The following is a 22164-nucleotide window of genomic DNA, read 5'->3' as shown; positions in this document are numbered from 1 at the left end:
TTCACGATTAATATGGACAATTTATTATTAATATTAAAAATAATTTACAATTTCATGAAAATATAGATCAAATTTGAATTTACCGCCGAGGTTTTACAGGACTGCGCATACGTATTGAAAAGCCTGGCAATTTTAAATCACTTTTTTTATATTTTTTAAAATAAATAATCAAATATTTAAGTTTATTTTTTTAAATATTGGAATATGTGAAAGAAAATAAAAGAATTTGGGGAGTATTTTATATTAAAAGTGTTTGTTTGGAAAAGGAACATTTCTAACCTCCAAAGAGTGACAGTTGCAAGAATGGAGCCTGTCAAAGAAATAAACGAATCATTTCAAGAAATCGGTAAGAATAGTCTTTATTTAAGTCTTATTTTTATTCTCTAGTTATGCTTTCAATTCCTTAAACATTTTTCCCTTTAATAATTGTATCGATTTATTTAAAACTTACAACTCTAACGGTTTGTATTGGGTTTTGAGGTTAGGAGAATTCAAAACAATCTTTGATAGATTTTCATTATTGAGTTTATAAATAGCAATTGTTGCAAATTACATATCCCTTACGAAAAAATATTGCAGGAAAATTTTAAGTATACAGGAAATTCATGACAGGAAACTTCCGGGTATAGGATTAATTTTGGACTAGTCATAATCGTATCTAAGTTACGAAAAACTAGAATTTCTGCACAAATAAACAGCAAACATCGATGAATTTCCTGGGTATTTTTAAACTTGCTTTAAATTTAATTGAACTCTATGAAGATCTTTTCAAATTTCTTAAATAACTTTGAAAATATTTTGAAACATGTTAAAATTGGTAGAAATCCCATGAAAAAAAGTAAATGTACTAAAAAAATGTTCTTTAGAAATCTCTTAAAAGTTTTGAAATGCTCTAAAATCTTTAGGGTACTTTATTTTCAATTTTCTAAAAAAAAAGACTACTTTTCATCCAAATAGTTGAAATTTTTACTAATGAAATGAATTTTGAACCAGATAGTTTAATTTTCAGTAAAAAAAAACATTTTTAACGATGAAAGAAAATAATTTTCCACGAGAGATGAAAAAGTTTAATTTTCTACCAAAAAACAAATTTAAAAAAAAGTCTAATTTTCAACTGAAAAGAGAACTTTTTCGTTAATAATTGAATAGTTAATATCAAAGTTAAAAGTTATTTTAAAAAAAACAATTTCGAACAAAATACATAAATTTTTAACAAAAAAGAATAATTTTCAACTAAATAGATTAATTTTCAACCGAATTGTTTAATTTTTAACTAAAAAGATTACTTTTCAACAAAAAATAAAATAGTTAGATTTTCAACCAATTTTAAACTGAAAAGATAATTTTTTATTAAAAAATGGAACAGTTCAGCCAAAAGTATTGAAGTTGATTAAAAAGGAAATAATTTTGAATAGAATAGTTAAATTTTCAACGAGGAAGAATAATTTTCTACCATAAAAGACGATTTTTCAAATAAATAGATTGATTTTCAGCCGAATAGTTGAATTTTCAACCAATAAACAACAAATTTTAAGCTAAAAAGATTTTTTTTTCCAAAAATGGAATGGTTCAAACAAAAGTTAAAAGTTAATTAAAAAAAAGAACAATTTGGTCAAATTAGTTTAATTTTTAACCAGGAAGAATAATTTTCTACTAAAAAGACGAATTTTCAACTAAAAAGATTAATTTTCAAGGAAAAATGAAAGAATTAGATTTCCAGCCAAGAAACAACAAATTTTGAAAAAGCAGTTGAATTTTCCACCAAGAAAATTAATTTTCTAGAAAAAAGATCAATTTTTATCCAAAACTGAAACAACTGAAAAATTAACATAAAACAAGGAAATTTTGAACAAAAGAGTTAAATTTTTAAGCAAAAAAAAATAATTTTCTACCAACAAAAAAGACGAATTTTCAACTAAATAGATTAATTTTCAACCGAATTGTTTAATTTTCAACTAAAAAGATTACTTTTAACGAAAAATGAAATGGTTAGATTTTCAACTAATAGAAAACCAATTTTAAACTGAAAAGATAATTTTTTATTCGAAAATGGAACAGTTCAACCAAAAATTAATTTTAAAAAACCAATAAAACAACTAAATTTAACATAAAACAAGGCAATTTTAAACAAAAAAGATACATTTTTAAGCAAGAAAAATAATTTTCTACAAAAAAAAGACGAATTTTCAACTAAATAGATTAATTTTCAACCGAATTGTTTAATTTTCAACTAAAAATATTACTTTTCAACGAAAAATGAAATAGTTAGATTTTCAACCAATAAACAACCAATTTTGAAAATGTAGTTAAATTTTCCACTAAAAAAATTAATTTTCAAGAAAAAAGATGAAGTATCCAAAAATGAAACAACTAAAAAATCAACATAAAACAAGGCAATTTTGAATAAAAGAGTTAAATTTTTAAGCAAGAAGAATACTTCTTTACCAAAAAAGACGAATTTAAAAAAAATACATGAAATTTGAAACAAGTAGTTCACTTTTCTACTAAAAAAAAAGGTACAACCAAAAATGAAGTACATAGTTAGACTCTCAGTTCAAGAATTGAAAAAATTATAAATTCTGCACAAATAAACTTGTAAACCAATAAATAGAAAAAATCTATGAAAATCTTTTCGAATCTTTTGATTAAAATCCCTTACAAATTTAAAAAGCCCTAAAATCTTTAAAATAGTTTATTTTTAATTTTCTACAAAAATGACGAATTTTTAAACAAATGGATGAATTTTTAACTGAATGGATGAATATTCAACCAAATAGGTGAATTTTTAGTAAAAACATTTATAACGAAAGACCAAATAGTTGGATTTTCAGTAAAAAAGGAACAGGTAAATTAAAGTTAAAAATTAATTTAAAAAACCAAGAAGAATAACTTTCTACCAAAAAATACGCGTTCTGCAAAAATAAACTTGTAGCCCAATAAACAATAAAAATCTATACAAATTTTTTCGAAACGCTTGTTTGAAATCCAGTACAATATTTTTAATCTGTTAAAATCCGCAGAAATCCCTTGAAATCTGTGAAAAATAATTTAAAATCCTTTGAAGAAAAAATAAATGTACTCCTTAAAGTTCTCTAGAAATCCCTTAAAATTGTTGAAAACCCGTCAAATCATGTAAGGTTAAAAAAATAGTTTTTCTACGATTTTAAGAATCAAAATATGATAACTGATGTCATTTCAAATAAAAAACATTATTTTTTATGAACGAATTTTGAACGAAATATTTAAATTTTTAACCAAGTAAAATAATTTTCTGCCAAAAAAGACGATTTTTCAACAAAATACATGAGTTTTTTACAACAAAAAATTGATGATAATAATAATATAGTGATATAATAGTATATAATTAATTTAAAAGAAAGGAAAAAGAAAAAAAATGATTATTTTCTAGCATTTTTAACTGAAGAGGTGCATTTTCAGCCAAAAAGACCAATTTTGTACCAAAAATATTAATTTTTTTACCAAAAAGACGAATTTTAAACCAGATAGTTGGATTTTCAGTTTAAAAAAATTATTAATTTAAAATGGAACAAAAAAAGAGTTAAATTTTCTATAAAAAATGGAATAGTTACATTTTTCGAATCTGTAATAATCCTTTCATATCCTAAAATATTTGAAGTACTGGATTAACAATTTTCGAAAAATATTTAAATTTTGAACGAAATTGTTTAATTTTCAGTCAAATAAAAAATAATTAAATTATACAAAATAGTAAAGCAGTTAAATTTCCAAACAAAGAGATAAATTTTCGATAAAAGGAGGAATTTTGAACCTAAAATGGAATAGGTCCCTTGAAATTATATAAATCCCTTCAGATTCTTTGGAATCTTTTAAAATACCTTGGAAATTTTCAAATCCTTTGATTTTTTTGAATTTCTTATTATCCCTTGAAATTGTGGTAATTCGAAGAATCTTCGGAAATAAAATTTAATTTATTCTCTAAAGTTTTGTAGAAATTTTTTGAAATTCCTTTAAATCCATTCAGAGTGGCCGCTAGAACGGGAAACCGGGAAATGATCGGGATTTTTTTGAGACTGGAAAAAACCGGGAACTGACAGCGATTTTTTTGTACCGGGAATTAAAAAAATTTGTAGAAGAAAAATCTGCCCACTTTCGATTTCAAGAGTTTTTAAATAATTAGTTGAATTGTTATGTTTTTCAATTATGCTATTATTTAGCTTACAATGCGTAATTCAACATTTTTTTACTTTAAAAGTTTTCCATTTCAAATTTTTATTTTTAAGCTTACATTTTTAATTTAAAGAATTTTTAAATGCTTTCTTAAAGACTTGAACAAATAAAAAATAAAATCCTTTTATTTTGAAAATTTATGATAAAAAACATTTTTATTTAATGAATGAATATATATTTTTTAATTTATCTGTAATGTTTTCAACTTAAAAAAGACTTCATAATAATATATTCTTAATTAAAGGATTTTATTAAATTAAAAATATTAATTCAGTCTAAAATATTCATTTTTCAACCCATTTAACTTGAAATTTTGAATAAAAAAGATTAATTATTGAATATTTGAATTTTTATTAAAGACAAGTAAATTGAAACCAAATATTTTAAAGTAAAGAATCTTTAACAGAATTGTTTGACATTGAAAGCCTGGAATCGTTAAAATTTCGAAGAGCCTTTCAACTTTGAACGTTACAATTTTAACTGTTGTTGTTAAGAGTTTTAAAAAGATTAAAAATTATCTTGCAAATTTTATCAAGTTTCCTTAAACTCTTCTAGAATCTTTTTTGAAAATTTTGTTGAAATCTTTGAAAAACTTTTTAAATATTCTCTTAAAATAATTTTTTAAATGAAAAGTTATTTAAAATTTTCCTAGGAATCTTAAGAAATTTTTTTATTCTTTTGAAGCCTTTCACAATTCTTGAAAAGAATCTAATTTTTTAATTTACAATCTGCGAAAATCTTCATTTTGTTTTATATTAGACTATCATTTTAAGTTTTAAATTAAGTTTGAATCTTTTAAAAACTTCTACATATCTCTTAAAATTACTCAAATTTCGCCTAGAAATAATAAATGTTGAATTGTTATTTATACATGCAAATTGTAAAAAAAAAATTCTAAAATTTTCAGGATTTTCGGAAAATTGTAGAAAAAATTCATTTCATTTTGACAGATATTTAGAAGTTCTGAAAAAATTTCCAAAATAATTTTAAAGTTAAAACAAATTTAAAACAACTTCTATATTTCTCAAGATTTTGAATTAAAATTTTGAAGCTTTCCAAGGTTGTCTAAACTATTTAAAAAGAAAAGAATTAAATTTCTAATTTAAGAAGTGTTCAGTTAACATTTTTTCAATATTTAATGTTTCTAGCTTAAAATTCCTTAAAACTATGTAATTTTGAAAATTGTAAAGTTTATTGATTGATTTTTTTAATTTAGAGCATTGAAAATGATAACGTGGATTTATATAATTTTATATTGAAAAATTTTAGTACCTTTAATTTTATACGCGTAAATTATTGAGCATTTGAATACAACATTTGTTAGTTAAAAACTTTTAAATATCAATTTTAAAAGTTCAAAATTGAAAGTTCCAGTTTGAGTGCTTTCATTTGCAGCTCAGTTTTTATTAGCAAAAGTAGAAATTTTTTTAGTTTTAATGTTCCATTTTTTTAATTTCATTGGCCGTGAAAAATGTTTGCGAACCGGGGAAAAAACCGGGAATTTTTTTCTTCGATTAAAACGGCCACCCTGTGGATTTAAATCTTCGCTAAACGTAAAAATCCAGTAAAATAAGTATTAGACTTTGAAATCCTTGAACTCCTTGGATATTCAATCAAATTTTTGCAATCCAATTATCTTGAATTCCCTTTTATGCGTTCGTCGTTTCTCTATTTTTTGCAGCACTTTCAATATTTGAACATTATTTACTTTTATTCTGATTTTCTCAAAATGATTTTCTATAATGATTGTTTGAGAATCGCTAAAAAAATATAAGAAAATCTTTACAAATCTATAATGAATCTCCTATAATATATATTTTTAAATTTAAATTTTCTTTTCAGGATTCTAGTCTAATACTTTCTTAGGTTACAACAAAATTTTATATTTCTAAATTTTCTCATCAAATTAAACGCTGTTAATTTTGAGTATGCATTTTCCTCATAAAAATTATTATTTTCTATTTCCATGGCTTTTAAACTTAAACTATCTTGTCCATTCCACAATTTTTTTTATATCAGCCTACGATTTTTCATGCAATAATAAGGGAATCGTTTAGAAGCTCTGAAATTATTTAAACATAATTGTATAAATAAAAATATATCGAACCTGCAGAACAAACTGTTATTAATGAAGAATCAGAGGTAAAAGATGAGCCTAAGTCTGATGGAGAAGATGAAATGATAATACCAGACGTCTCAGATGTTGCAGACGTAGATCCACTTGAAATAGAAAGTATAAAACAAGAAGAACTCGTAAAAGATTCACACGTAAGATTTAATTTTTGATCACTTAAAATACACAGAAAACAGGGTGGCTACGAGTCAGGGAAATTGGGAAATTTTTATTTATTTTTTGGAAATTCATAAATTTATTGAATTTGCACTAAATTTCGAGTGGAAGAAGATAAAATAAAACTTGGTTTCAATCATTATTCAAATTCATGGAATTTAGAAACATATTCAAGACAATATTATTCATAATTTTAGTATTCTTTAATTATTTTAATTAACCGACCCTGTACTATGAAAAATTATACCTAGAGAAAACCTGAAATTGTCAGGAAATTTATTTCCAGAATTTAAAATGTTACGAGATTAGAATTTTTCATTTTTAAATATTCAGGTTGGCCGCTGGACCGGGAATAATTAAAGTACAGTCTTGAAGGTTGCAACAATTAAAAATTAGAAGCGTTTCAAGTTGAAATTTTTTGGTAAAAAACAGTTTTATTTTATCAGCTGTAAATATAAACAATAATTGATTTGACAAAATGATTCTAAGTCCAGTAAAAATTAGAGATTTTCCAGATTTATTCCGATAATTTTATTTTCAAATAAAAATTTTAATGATTCGTCAAAAAAATACTTTTAGTTTACACTCTTAGCTCTTCCTTTATAGTATTTTTTATATTATATTTAATAAATAAATTTATTAATATATTAATTTTATTAATTTTTTTAGCCATTAAAAAATGTAAACTTGCGGTTAAAACTTCATAAACTATTTTCAACTTAAAAATAACTGCATACTCATATAGTCGTAATTATAGGATTTTATTCAATTTAAAATAATGTTTAAGTCTAAATTATTCAAATTTTAATCCATTTAATTTGAAATTTTTTAATTTAGAAAAAGAATAAGTCTTTTATATTTAGCAATATTTCTTTGTTCATTTAATACGAGTAAATTGAAACCAAAAATTTAAAAGTAAACAATTTGAAACTTAAATGTTTTACATAGAAAACTTTGAATCTCTATAGTTTTGAAGAGCTTATTCTATTAAAAAAATGTTTAACTTTTAAGCGAATTTGTTAAATTTTGGCTTATAAATAGCAATTGAACATTTATTATTTGTAAAAAATTGACTAATCTTAAGAGGTTTAGAAGTTTTGAAAAGATTCAAAATTAATTGGAAACTTGATTTTTTAATTTGCAGGATTTTCTCAAATTTGTAGGAAAAATTTCATTAATTTTAAAATATATTTAAAATTTTCAAAAATGATTTTAAATTTGGAATAATTTAACATCATCTTGAGAATATAAAAAAAATTAAAGAAAAATATAGATCTTTGAGGATTTCTAAAAGAAATTTAAAAGTTTTTTGAAACAATTTTTAAAGGTTTCAAGATGATAATAAAATTTTCTTCAGACTCATGGGAAATTTAAAAAAAAATTTTATTTTTAATGAAAAATTCTAAGAGAAAACTCAAAAATATTTCAAAAAGTTTTCTAAAATTTCGGAAAAGAATGTAGAATATTTTAGAGGGAAATTTTGCAATTTTACAAACAAAAAAACATTTTAGAAAAAAACGATTCAAAAATAATTTCAAACTTGTACGGATTAAAATTGTTCAAATGCAAATTTCAAAAAAATCCTTAAAATTTTCTAGGTTCTTTTTTGATAATTTTGGAAATCTCTTAAAATCTTTTTAAATTTTATGATACAATAATTTTTTAAGATGAAAACTCATTTTCAATTTTTCTAGGAATCTTAAGAAAATAAAAAATCTAATTGTTTTAAATTCGTCTGTTTCCAGGTCATCCTTTATATTATGTTTTATATTAAATTGAATAAATAAATTTATTAATATGCTATTTCTGTTTTTAGCCATTAAAAAATGTAAACGTGCAGTTGAAACTTTATAAACTACTTTCAACTTAAAATTAAATTTATAATAATATAGTCATAATTAAATGTTTTTATTAAATTGAAAATATTATGAGTCTAAATTATTTAATTTTTATCCCATTTAATTTAAAATTTCTTAATGTAGAAAAAGAATAAGTATTTAATATTTGTTCATTTAATACGATTAAATTGAAACCAAATATTTAAAAGAAAAAAGTATGAATACCGTTTTGTTTTACATAGAAAGCTTTGAATCTTTAGATTTTCGAACAAATTTTAAACTTTTAGCGTTACAATTTTAAATGTTCTATTTAAAAAGTGTTAAATTTATAAGTGAAATTGTTAAATTTTGACACATAATTAACAATTGAATACTTATTGTTTGGAGAAAAAATGTGCGCAATTTTAAGAAATATTTAGAAGTTTTGAAAAGATTCAAAATTAATTAATAACTTGAAATTATTTCAAGTGATTTAAACGAAGTGTGTTAACATTTTTTTCAGAACTTCTAAATATATTTTAAAATTAATCGACATTTCGCTACAATTTTTGAAAATCCTGCAAATTAAAAAAAAAATCCTTTAAATCTTCCATGTTCTTCTTTGATAATTTTTTTAATCTCTTAAAATCTTCTTAAACTTTCTGTAAAAATAATTTTTCAAAGTGAAAAATAATTTTCAATTTTCCTAAGAATCCTTAGAAATTTTTTAAATCTTTTGAAGTCTCACAATTCTTAAAAAAATTATAAATTTTTTTTTTGAAATTTTCAAAAATCGACATTTTATTTTAAATTCGGCTGTAAGTATTTGAAATTATTTCAAGTTCTAAATTTAATTCTAATCTAAAAATTATAGAAAAAATTCAATTCATTTTGAAATATATTTAAAAGTTCCGAAAAAAAAATCTAAAATTATTTTGAATTTGGGAACATTTAAAACCACTCCTAGATTTCTCAAGATTTTGAAATAAAATTTTAAAGCTTTTAAAGGATGCCTAGATTATTTAAAATAAACATAGTTTAACTTCTAATTACAGAAATGTTAAGTTAAACCAATTATTTTTCAATTTTTAACGTATCTAGCTTAAAATTATTTAAAATAATATAATTTTGAAAATTTATAAAATTTATTGCTTGATTCTTTAATTTAGAGTATTGAAAATTTAAACGCGGATTTATATTCCTGGAATTGAATCTGAACTCTTAAATTCTATAATCTATAAAAGTTCTAAATTTTGCAGTTTATCTGCATATTATTTAAAATTGTTCAATTTAAATGTATATATATATATATATATATTTTTTAATTATTCAAAATTTTCCTGCAATTTTGGGAAAATCCTGCAAATTAAAAAAAAATCCTTAAAATGCTCTAGGTTCCTTTTTAATAATTTTGAAAATCTCTTAAAATGTTCTGATAAAATAATTTTTGAAAATGAAAAATCATTTTCAATTTTTTTCTAGGAATCTTAAGAAAATGAAAAATATAATTGTTTCAAATTCTTCTGTGGGTATTTGCACCAAAATTTCGGTACGAATAGTCCAATTTTGTCGCTACAAAAACTTCGATTAAATTATTAGAAATCATTTCATGATATAAATTGAATTTGATTTTTTTTTAACTTTCCAATACTTCTTGAAATTGCCGTAATTTTTTCTAAAAATAATAAATGTTCTATGGTTATTTATAAATTTAAATTTTAAGGATTTCTATTCAATTTGTAGGATTTTCTCAAAGTTGGTGGAAAAATTTAATTAATTTTAAAATAAATTTAGAAATTCCGAAAAAATTTCAAAAATGAATTTAAATGTGCAAAAATTTAAAACCGCTTCTAGATTTTTCAGGATTTTGAAATAAAATAAAATTTAGAGTATTGAAATTGTTACCGTGGATTTATATTTCTGGGACTTAATCTGAATCTTTAAACTCTATCATTTATAAAGGTTCTAAATTTTGAATTGCTTTATTTTGTTATTTATTCTTTATAACTATAAATGGAAAAATATTTAGAATAGAGTTCGATTTTAAGTTTCATTGACCCAAAACAATGTTTGCAAATCGGGAAAAAAGTTGGACATTTTTTTCCTCGATCAAAATGACCACCCTGAATACTAATAGTCAGGGAATGTCAGAAATTAGTCAGGGAAAAGTGAGGTAATTTTGAAAATGAAATTTTTCGACTACCCTGATAAATTGTTTGCGAATTTTTTAAATGTCGAACATGGTCCACTTTTCTTCTAGAACAGCAAAGCAGCGTTTGAATTATGGTCTAAAGACAGAAGACTAGAATTAAGAACCAAATTTCCAGAATTGAGTAAGTTCCTAAATTCTGCACTTTAAAACCTAAAATATATTTTATTTCTGTAATTTAATTTGAATTTAATTCAACAGCCAGATACAGAATTACGTTACTTTTGAATAAAGAGTGGGAAACTCTTCCGGATGTGGTGAAGCAAATTTGGTATGATCGTGTAAAACTAACAGGTCCGCGAACTGTAAAAATTCCGTTGAAACCAACAAGGCAATCAAATCGGCCACGAAGTAAGAAAAAAATGTTGAATTTCTATATTAAAATAGCAATTATTCTTTAAAATGTAAACTCTTAATTTTTTGGAAAAATATTTGTTAGCTTCTATTATATTAGTTGTATTTTTATATTATTATAATATATTATATATTATATTATTTATAGAGCCTAAGGAAATGAAGGTACTCCCAGAACTTGAAAAAGTTAAAAAAAAGCAAACTAAACCTAAATCATCTAATCCATATCGACCATTCGTAAGTTTTATTTATTTAAAATAGTTATTCAAACAAAATGACACTTTTTGTTATTTTGCAAAATTGAAATGTGGTCGAATTTTTTGTAGCAACGCCCGGGTGTAACAACAATCACTTTGTATCCAGAACATTTTACTCAAGAACAGATAATGGAAATTGAGAAGAAGCAAAACGAAGAAAAGGAAAAAAGAAAAAAACCTGTGAATATTGTAAGTTTTATTATTTGATTTAAATGAATTCACGTCTCGGACTCAAAAGAATATTGACACTATTTGACACTTTCTTTAGCGATGACACTATTTTGCTAGAGTTTCGAAAATATGGCACTAAATACACTATTTTCTCGCCTAATAGTTAATTTTTCAAATAAAAAAAAACGAATTCTCAACAAATTACATACATTTTCCAAACAAGAGTTTATTTTTTCTACGAAATTTTTTTATTTTAAAGCCAAACAGACGATTATAATTTGAAATAAAAAATAGTCGAGTACAACCGAAAAATACAAATAGATGAATTTTCAAACCAGAAGATTAATTTCTACAAAAAGACGAATTTTCAACCAAATACATAAGTTTTTAAACAAAAATTTGATTTTTTTACCAAAAAGAGTAATTTTTGACGAAAAAATATGAGTTTTCAACAAATTACATAAATTATGAATGAATTTTTTTCGATTACAATTTTTGGTTTCTACATTTTTTAAACTAAATTATTGATTTTTTATACTAAAGAAGATACATTTTTAATAAAAAATTGATTTACTTAAATTTTTATTGACGAGATTTAATTGTCAATGAAAGAAACAACGAATTTTCTGCTAGATAGTGGAATTTTATACCAAAATGTGAATTTTTCAAGAGAAAAAGACGAATTCTCTACAAAATAGTTAAAATTTCACACTGGAAATACCAATTTTCATGAGAAAATTTAGTAGTTTATATTTGCTCCAAAAAATATTTTAAACCTAAATAAAAAATATTTGTGCAACCAAAAAATATAAATAGATGAATTTTCAAACAAGAAAAATAATTTCTACCAGAAAACACGAGCTTTCAACAAAATGCAGATGCTTCTATTCAAATTGTTTACATTAAAATTTACCAAGAAAGTCACTTTTCTACGAAAAAGTAAGAATTTTCAACAAATTACATTAATTTTCTATTAATATTTGGGGTTTTAATTTTTTTAAACTAAATTATTGAATTTTTAAACTAAAAGGATGAACTTTTAACAAAAACTGAAGTAATTAATTTGTAATTGACAAGATTTAATTTTTAGTAGAAAAAACGAATTTTCTTCTAAGTAATTTAATTTTGTACTAAGGAGTTTAATTTTTTATCAAAATGTCAATTTTTCAAGACAAAAAGACGAATCTTCTACAAAGTAGTTAAAATTTCCATAAAAAATACTAATTTTCACCAAAAAATTTAGTAGACAGTGTATATTTAAACAAAAAAATATTTTAAACCTAATTAAAAAATAGTGGTGCAACCAAAACATATAAATATATGAATTTTCAAACAAGAAATTCATTTCTGCCGGAAAAGACGAATTTTCAACCAAATTCATAAGCTTTTATTCAAATTATTGGAATTTCACCAAAAAGATCACTTTTCTACCAAAAAAAGAACAACTTTCAACAAATTATATCAATTTTTTTAGAATATACTTTTTAGTTTCTAAATTTTTCTAACTTAATGATTGAATTTTTTAAATGAAAAGATCAATTTTCAACCAGAAATGAAGAAATTAATTTGTAATTGACAAGAATTAATTCTTAGTAGAAACCGAATTTTCTACTAAATAATTTAATTTTGTACCAAGTAGTTGAATATTTTTTACCAAAATATGAATTTTTCAAGAAAAAAAGACAATTTCTTATCCAAAATTTAGACTTTTTACCAAGAAGATTAATTTTCTACGAAAAAATATGGATTTTCAACAAATTTCATTAACTTTCAATTAATTTTTTTATATTATAATTTTTAGTTTATAATTGTTTCTATCCAAATCATTGAATTTCTATACTAAAAAGATCAATTTTTAATAAAGTAATTAATTTGTAGTTAACAAACAATAATTTTTAGTAGAAAAAAAAAGAATTTTCTACTAAATAGTTTAATTTTGTGCCAAGTATTTGAATTTTTTTACCAAAATTTGAATTTTTCAAGAAAAAAAGACAATTTATGAACAATTTTTTAACAAAAATTTAGAATTTTTACCAAGAAAATTAATTTTCAACGAAAAAATATGGATTTTTAGCAAATTACATTAATTTTCAATTCATTTTTTTATATTATAATTTTTAGTTTATAATTTTTTCTATCCAAATGATTGAATTTCTATACTAAAAAGATCAATTTTTAATAAAAATGAAGTAATTAATTTGTAGTTAACAAACAATAATTTTTAGCAGAAAAAACGAATTTTCTTCTAAGTAATTTAATTTTGTACTAAGGAGTTTAATTTTTTATCAAAATGTAAATTTTTCAAGACAAAAAGACGAATCTTCTACAAAATAGTTAAAATTTCCATCCAAAAATACAAATTTGCACCAAAAAGTTTAGTAGACAGTTTATATTTAAACCTAAATAAAAAATAGTGGTGCAACCAAAATATATAAATAGATAAAGTTTCGAACAAAAAAATAATTTCAACCAGAAAAGACGAATTTTCAACAAAATACATAAGCTTTTATTCAAATTGTTAAAATTTTACCAAGAAGATCACTTTTCTACACAAAAAATAAAATTTTTGTTGAAAAACTATGTATTTTGTTATAAATTCGTCTTTTCTGGTAGAAATTTATCTTCTTGTTTGAAAATTTATCTATTTGTAAATTTTTGTTGTGTTCAAATTTTTTTATTTAGATTTGAAATCTTTTTTTGTTTAAATATAAACGGCTAAATTTTTTCATGAGAATTAGTATTTTCGGATTGAAATTTCAACTATTTTGTAAAGAATTTATCTTTTTGGCTTGAAAAATCTACATTTTTTAATAAAATTCAACTACTTGGAACAAAATTAAATTATTTAGCAGAAAATTCGTTTTTTCTTTTTAAATAATTAAATGTCCTAAATAAAAATTTAACTAAATAATTTTTTTGTTAAAAAATTATCTTCTTTAGTAAAAAAATTGTTGAACATTCGTCTTTTCTGGTAGAAATTAATTTTCTTGTTTGACAAATCACCTATTTGTAGTTTTTGGTTGTGTTTAACTGTTCGTATTTCAGTTTAAAATATTTCTTGACTTAAATATAAACAATCTACTAAATTTTTGGGTGAAAATTAGTATTTCCGGATTGAAATTTTAACTGTATTGTAGAGTATTCGTCTTTTTGTTTTGAAAAATTCACAATTCGGTACAAAAATTAAAATACTCGGTACAAAATTAAACTGTTTAGTAAAAGATACGTTTTTTCTAATAAAAATTAATTCTTTTCAATTACGTATTTCGGCATTTTTTAAACTAAATTATTGAATTTTTATACTAAAGAAGAAGATTTAGAAGATTTAATTGTCAATGAAAAAAAAATGTCTACTAGATGGTTTAATTTTGTACGAATTTTCTACAAAATAGTTAAAATTTCAATCCGAATAATACTAATTTTCACCAAAAAATTTAGTAGATACTTTATATTTAAAACAAAAAATATTTCAAACCTAAATAAAAAAAAGTTATACAACCAAAAAATATAAATAGATCAATTTTCAAACAAGAAAATTAATTTCTACTAAAAAAGACGAATTTTCAACAATATACATAAGGTTTTATTCAAATTATTGAAATTTTACCAAAAAGATCAGTTTTCTACCAAAAAAAAGAACAATTTTCAACAAATTACATTCATTTTCAATTAATTTTTTTATTTAGTTTCTAATTTTTTCTAACTAAATGATTGAATTTCTATTCAAAAAATATAAATTTTTAATTAAAAATGAAGTAATTAATTTATAATTGACAAGAATTAATTTTTAGTAGAAAAAACTAATTTTCTAGTAAGTAGTTTAATTTAGTACAAAGTATTTTGCATTTTTTTACCAAAATGATAATTTTTCAAGACAAAAATACGAATTCTCTACAATACAGTTAAAATTTTAATCCGAAAATACTAATTTGCACCCGAAAATTTAGTAGATTGTTTATATTTAAGCCAAACAATATTTCAAACCTGAATAAAAATAGTTGAACACAACCAAATACTACAAATAGTTGAATTTTCAAACAACAAGAATAATTTCTACCAGAAAAATACGAATTTTCAATAAATTACATTAAGTTTCAATTAACTTTTTTATATTATAATTTTTAGATTCTACATTTTTTTTAGCGAAATTATTGAGTTTTTATTCTAAAGAAGATCAATATTTAACAAAAAAAAGATGTAGTTAAATTTTTATTGAGAAGATTTAATTTAAAAAAAAAAACGATTTTTCTGCTAAATAGTTTAATTTTGTACCAAGTAGTAGAATTTTATACCAGAATGTGAAATTTTCAAGCCAAAAAGACGAATTCTGTACAAAAAAAATTGAAATTTCAATCTAAAAATACAAATTTTCATGACAAAATTTAGTAGTTTATATTTAAAACAAAAAATATTTCAAACCTAAATAAAAATAGTTGTACAACCAAAAAATATAAATAGATGAATTTTCAAACAAGAAAATTAATTTCTACCAGAAAAGACGAATTTTCAACCAATTACATTACTTTTCAATTCATTCCTTTATATTATAAATTTTAGTTTCTAATGTTTTCTAACTAAATGGTTCAATTTTTAAACTAAAAAGATCAATTGTTATCAGAAAATGAAGTAATTAATTTGTAGTTAACAAAACATAATTTTTAGTAAAAAAAAAAAGAATTTTCTGCTAAATAGTTTTATTTTGTACCAAGTATATCAACTTTTTACCAAAATGTGCATTTTTAAAGAGAAAAAAATGAATTCTCTACAAAATAGTTAAAATTTCAATCTGAAACTACCAATTTTCACCAGAAAATTTAGTAGATAGTTTATAATTAGACTAAAAAATATTTTAAACCCAAATAAAAAATATTTGTACAAACAAAAAATATAAATAGATCAATTTTCAGACTAGAAGATTAATTTCTACCAAAAAAGAAGAATTTTCAACAAATTACATAATTTTTCAATTAATTTTTTCAAATTATAGTTTTTAGTTTCTAAATTTTTTAATAACTAAATTATTGATTTTTTAAACTGAAAATTATAAATTTTTAACAAAAAATTAAGTAGTTAAATTATTATTGAGCAGTATTGTCAATTGAACAATTGAATTTTTAACTAAACAGTTTAATCTTGCACCAGGCAGTTGGATTTTATACCAAAATGGGAAATTTTTAAGTCAAAAAAACGAATCCCTATACTAAATAGTTGAAATTGCAACCTGAAAATACCAATTTTCATGAATATAAATATAAATAAATATTTTTAAATAAAAAACAGTTGAATATAACAAAAAATAAAAATACATTTTTTAACAAACAGTTCAATTTTCTGCAAAAAAGACTAATTTTTAACAGATTACATAGATTTTTACTTAAATATTTTAAAAAATGGATTAGTTCGTGAACTAGTTGATTTGTACTTAAAAAAAAGTGAATTTAGAATCTTCAACGGAATAGTTAAATTTTCAGTTAAAATCAATTTTTTTTCACTAAAAATATATGAATCCTAATAAAAAATGTAAAAATTTATATTAAAATTGGAAAATATTTTAGTTTTTAGCTAAAACAATTTGATTTCAACAACTAAAAAATACAATTTCCAAGAAAATAGTTACATTTTCAACCATAGGTGAATTTTAAATTAAAATTATGAACCTTCAATCAAAAAATTCAGTTTTTAGCAAATCAGTTCAACTCTCAAGATATTAGTTGAATTTTTAACCAAAAAAGATTAATTCTCAACTAAAATGCGAGTTTTCAACCTAAAAAATTAAATTTGAAGAAATTAGTTCAACTTTTAATCAAGGAGTTGAATTTTAAATCTGAAAAGTTAAAAAATATTTTAACGAAAAGAGAAAATTTAGTCTAAAATTAAAAACAGTTGGATTTAACGATCAAAAACAAATTTTAAACAAAATGCTTAAATCCTTAACCAAAACAAATTAATTTTTAACTAAACAGTTGTATTTTTAACCAAAAAATGTATTTTCAACCGAAATAGATTACATTTCTACAAAAAGAGAGTCAAGAAAAAAATTTCATTTAAATTATTAAATTATTAATTCAAAAAGACGAATGTTCAACCAAGAAGTGTAACTTTTAGGCAAAATTGTTGTATTTTCAACAAAATAATTCAATTTTTAATTAAATAATCATTTTTTTATAAAAAAATGTATTCTTAACGGTTTAATAATTGCATTTTCTTATTTGCCATAGATAAATAAATAGGTATTTCGATCATTTCCAGACTAAATAATAACATTTAAAAATAAGCATTAAAGTTCATTTTTAATACTTGAAAAATTTTATAACACTATTTTGACATTATTTTTTTGTTATCTGTGACGCTATGCGCAGTCTTTTCGATTTTTAAAAAGAGTCCAAGGCCTGCGAATTTTTTTATAATTTTTTTTGTCTTAACATTTTTTTTTCATTGACAGTCTTTTTTTAAATTGGTTCTAGAATCGCAGATACACTGCCTACACTTTATGGGCGAAGGAAATTGGAGAAATGTTACGACTTAAATATCCAAAAATGAGTAAGATTTGACTGATTTTCAATACTATATCATTTTTTTTAAATTAAATATTTCTAAACAAAATTCAAAACGATTTAGGTGTTATTTTAAAAGTTTAATTTAAAATTGTAAAGATTTCGATTATGTCGAAACTGAATCTGGAATATTTTAATAACAATTTTTTGATTATATAGGATTTTTAATTTTTTAGGAAAAGTGAATTATTCTAAAAGATATGTATAGGTATTAGAAGTTTCGAAAAGATTCGAAAAAATTGAAATTTTCAGAAGATTAAAAAAAAATTGCAATCAAATGTAGATTTTTGAAGATTACTGGAACATTTGAAATGATTTTTTATTTTGAAAAATAAATTCTAATTGAAAACTAAAAAATGTTCCAAAATATTTCCTGCAATTTTAAAAAAAAGTGTCGAATATTTTAAAGAAAATTTTTTCATTTTACAAGAAAAAAAATGTTATACAACATTTAAGTTAAAGAAGTATTTAGAAATTTTGAAACGATTAAAAAATAATTTAAAACTTGTGTTGATTTCCAGTATGTTTTTAAATGTAAATTTATAAAGATTTCGAGAAATATTGAAAGGTTCCTACAAAATAAAAAAATTGTCTTAACATGTCTTAAAAAATTTCAAATAATTGTTCATTTTGAAAAATATTTCTGGGGAAATTTTGTATTATTCAGTTTAAATTTAAAAGATTAGTTTTAAGTTTTTTAGTGATGCCGAAAAAGAATCTGGAAGTTTTTAATACCATTTTTTATAATTTTATAGGAGTTTTTAAAGTTTAGGAAAACTGCATTGTTTCTAGTAATTAGAAGTTTTGAAAAATTCCAAAATAATTGGAATCTTGAGAATATAAAAAAAAATCATGGGAAATTAAAAAAAATTTTTTATTTAAATGAAAAATTCTAAGAGAAAACTAAAAAATATTTCAAAAAATTTCCTAAAACGTCGGGAAAGAGTATAGAATATTTCAGAGGGAAATTTTGCAATTTTAAAATAAAAAAATAACATTTTAGAAAAAGAAACAATACAAAAATAGTAATTTAAAACTTGTACGGATTAAAATTTTTCAAATGTAGATTTTTGAAGATTTTGAAAGAAGCTTTTTTAGAATCTTGAAAGTATTCAAATAAATAAAAAAAATTCTTGAGTTTCTTGGGAAAATAAAAAATTATTATTCATTAAAAAAAAATTCTGTGGTCATTTTTAATTATTTAAGGTTAAAAGTAAAAAAAAATTAATTACTGAGTTGAAAACAATCAGAAGTAATTAAAATGATTAAAATATCCAGAAGATTAAAAGAATTTGAAACCATATGTGCATTTCTGAAAGGTTTTAAGAGAATATAAAATTTTTCTTAAGATTCCTGGGAAAATTTTTCATGATTCTTCGTCTTGAAAACGATTCTTTAGAAAACTTGGAATGATTTTCTATCGTGTAAAATCAATTTTTAGAGAAAATCGAATCCGAAAATTCTAACAAGATTCATAGGAAAACTTCTAATGATTTTTCAATCAGCAAACATAACTTTTAAGGACAATTTGTAAAGGTTAAAAAATATATAACGAACAAAATTTATTGAATATTTCAAGCCAATTTTCCTAATTTTACATTTTTTTAAGAAAAAAATTAGAAAAGCTTTGCGTTATTTTAATAGATATTTCAAAGTTTCGAAAAAATTAAAAAATGTTTCAAATCTTGCGAGATTTTCAAAACTTTGTCAAAAAAAGCTAGATTTTTAAGATTTCGAAAGAGAGGCCATTTAAGAATTTGAAAGGTTTCAAGATAATCAAAGTTTTTTTATGATTCAAAAGGCTTCCAAGTTTAAAAATTGTGGATACTTTTTTGACAGATCTGATCTCTTTAAAAATCTGTTGAAATTTTGGCATAAATCTTAAGAAAATTATATTTACGTAATCTTAAATTAAAATACATTTTTTTGTGATATTGAACTTACGAATTAAAAAAAATATATTATTTGAAAATGTCGACGTTAATTCAGTTTCGGAATTACACTGAACACCAAGATTTCCCGAATTTCAAAAGAAATTTAAACGTGCGCACAGCAGATTTCAAAAATTTCACAACAATTTGACAAAGATTTTCAGATTTTCAAAATATTTAAAGAATTTCAAAGATTTGAAAATGGGTACAAGGCACCTGATTTTAAATAATCAAAAAATTTCAGACATTTCAAACGATTTCAAAAGGTTTTAAAATATTTTAGAGGAATTAAAAATATTTCATTAAGATTAAAAAAATATTTCACAAATATTTCAAAAAGTTTCCCAAAGATTTCGAACATTTCATTAAGATTTCAAATAGATTTCTTGAAAATTGCTAAGGGATACAAGAATTTCAAAGATTTAAAAAAGTGTACAGTATGCGAGATTTCAAAGATTTCAAAACATTTAAAACATTTTAAACGATTTCGAAAGTTTTCCCGAAGAAAGGTTTCGTAAATATTTCAAAAAACTCATAAGGATTTAAAAAGATTTCTAGAATTTCAAATATTACCGGACTTACACCAGATTTCAAAGATTCTAAACGATTTCAAGAGGATTCAACAAATTTCACAAGATTTCAAAAGATCAAAGAAGCTTTTACAAATATCTGAAAAGATTTCACAAAAATTTAAGAAATTTCTTAAAAATTTCCTAAAGAATTCAAAAGAATGCTAGAATTATACAGATTTCACAAATATTTCAAAAATTTCCTTAAGAATTCAAAAGAATACTAGAATTTAAAATTTAAAATATTTCAAAATATTTCCAAGATTTGAAATGATTTTAGAAATTTCCAGAAGGTTTAAAAAGATTTTAAATATTCCAATGATTTTAAACGCATAAAAAAGATTTTAACATGGGTACAGTGTCAGATTTTAAGGATTTCAAAACATTTAAAAGATTTTCAATGTTTTTCAATGTATTTTTTAAAAGATTTCAAATATATCAGGGATTTCAAATAAATCCAAAAAATTTCACAATTATTTTTAAAATTTCATTAAAATTTCTTTAAGAATTTAACAGAATACTGAAATTTTAATGGATCAAAAATAATACAGTACACCAGATTTAAAATATTTCAAAATATTTCAAAGATTTGAAACGATTTTAGAAATTTCCAGAAGGTTTAAAAAGATTTTAAATATTCCAATGATTTCAAACGAATAAAAAAGATTTTAACATGGGTACAGTGTCAGATTTTAAGGATTTTGAAACATTTAAAAGATTTTCAATGTTTTTGAATGTTTTCTTAAAAAGATTTCAAATATATCAGGGATTTCAAATAAATCCAAAAAATTTCACAATTATTTCAAAAAATTCCTTAAGAATTCAACAGAATACTGAAATGTCAATGAATCAAAAATAATAGAGTACAACAGATTTCAAAGAATTCGAAATATTTAAAAGATTTGAAACGATTTCAAGAATGTTAAGAATATTTAAAAAGATTTCACAAAGATTTTAAATATTCCAATGATTTCAAGCGAATGGCTACAGTGTCAGATTTTAAGGATTCCAAAATATTTTAAAGATTTTCAATGATTTAAAATGTTCTTTTAGAGGATTTCAAATATACCAGGGATTTTAAATGAATCCAAAAAATTTCAGAAAAATTTCACAATTATTTCTAAGATTTCATCAAAAATTCTTAAAGAATTCAAAAGAATACTGGAATTACACAGATTTTACAAATATTTCAAAAATTTCATCAAAATCCCTTAAGATTTCAGAAGAATACTAGAATTTCAAAGGTTTCAAAAATTAAAGTGATTGAAATTATTTTAATGTTTTTTTTAGAAGATTTCAAATATACCAGGGATTTCAAATGAATCCAAAGAATTTCAGAAAAATGTCACAATTATTTCAAAGATTTCATCAAACATTCTTAAAGAATTCAGAAGAATACTAGAATTTTAAAGGTTTCAAAAATGGTACAGTACACCAGATTTCAAAGATTTAAAAACATTTCAAAGACTTTAAATGATTTTTATTATGTTTTTTTTACAAGATTTCAAATATACCAGGGATTTCAAATGAATTTTAAAAAATTCAGAAAGAGCTCACAATTATTTGAAAGATTTCATAAAAATGTCTTAAAGAGCTCAAAAGAATACTGGAATTACAAAGGTTTCAAAAATTAAAGTGATTTAAATGATTTTTAATGTTTTTTTAGAAGATTTCAAATATATCAGGGATTTCAAATGAATGCAAAGAATTTCAGAAAAATGTCACAATTATTTCAAAGGATTCATCAAAAATTCTTAAAGAATTCAAAAGAATACTAGAATACACAGATTTCACAAATATTTC

The 22164-nt window shown here is 21.8% G+C and overlaps 1 protein-coding gene across 1 annotated transcript in view; it reads left to right on the top strand.

Moving 5' to 3' along the window:
* The first annotated feature begins 259 nt into the window (after positions 1-259).
* LOC117176847 (high mobility group B protein 13-like) overlaps positions 260-22164 on the top strand; it is a 30330-nt gene continuing 8425 nt past the window's right edge. The window contains exons 1-7 of the mRNA XM_033367189.1: positions 260-346; positions 6323-6477; positions 10577-10649; positions 10727-10876; positions 11028-11116; positions 11206-11325; positions 17772-17847. Of these exons, the coding sequence (XP_033223080.1) occupies positions 304-346; positions 6323-6477; positions 10577-10649; positions 10727-10876; positions 11028-11116; positions 11206-11325; positions 17772-17847 (706 nt within the window). The 5' untranslated portion in view covers positions 260-303. The remainder of the gene's footprint in view (positions 347-6322; positions 6478-10576; positions 10650-10726; positions 10877-11027; positions 11117-11205; positions 11326-17771; positions 17848-22164) is intronic.

Source organism: Belonocnema kinseyi, chromosome 7 (assembly GCF_010883055.1).
Source record: "Belonocnema kinseyi isolate 2016_QV_RU_SX_M_011 chromosome 7, B_treatae_v1, whole genome shotgun sequence".
In the NCBI taxonomy this organism is placed as follows: domain Eukaryota; kingdom Metazoa; phylum Arthropoda; class Insecta; order Hymenoptera; family Cynipidae; genus Belonocnema; species Belonocnema kinseyi.
Note: the sequence above shows the minus strand (reverse complement) of the source record. Positions and strands in the feature narration are given on the sequence as shown.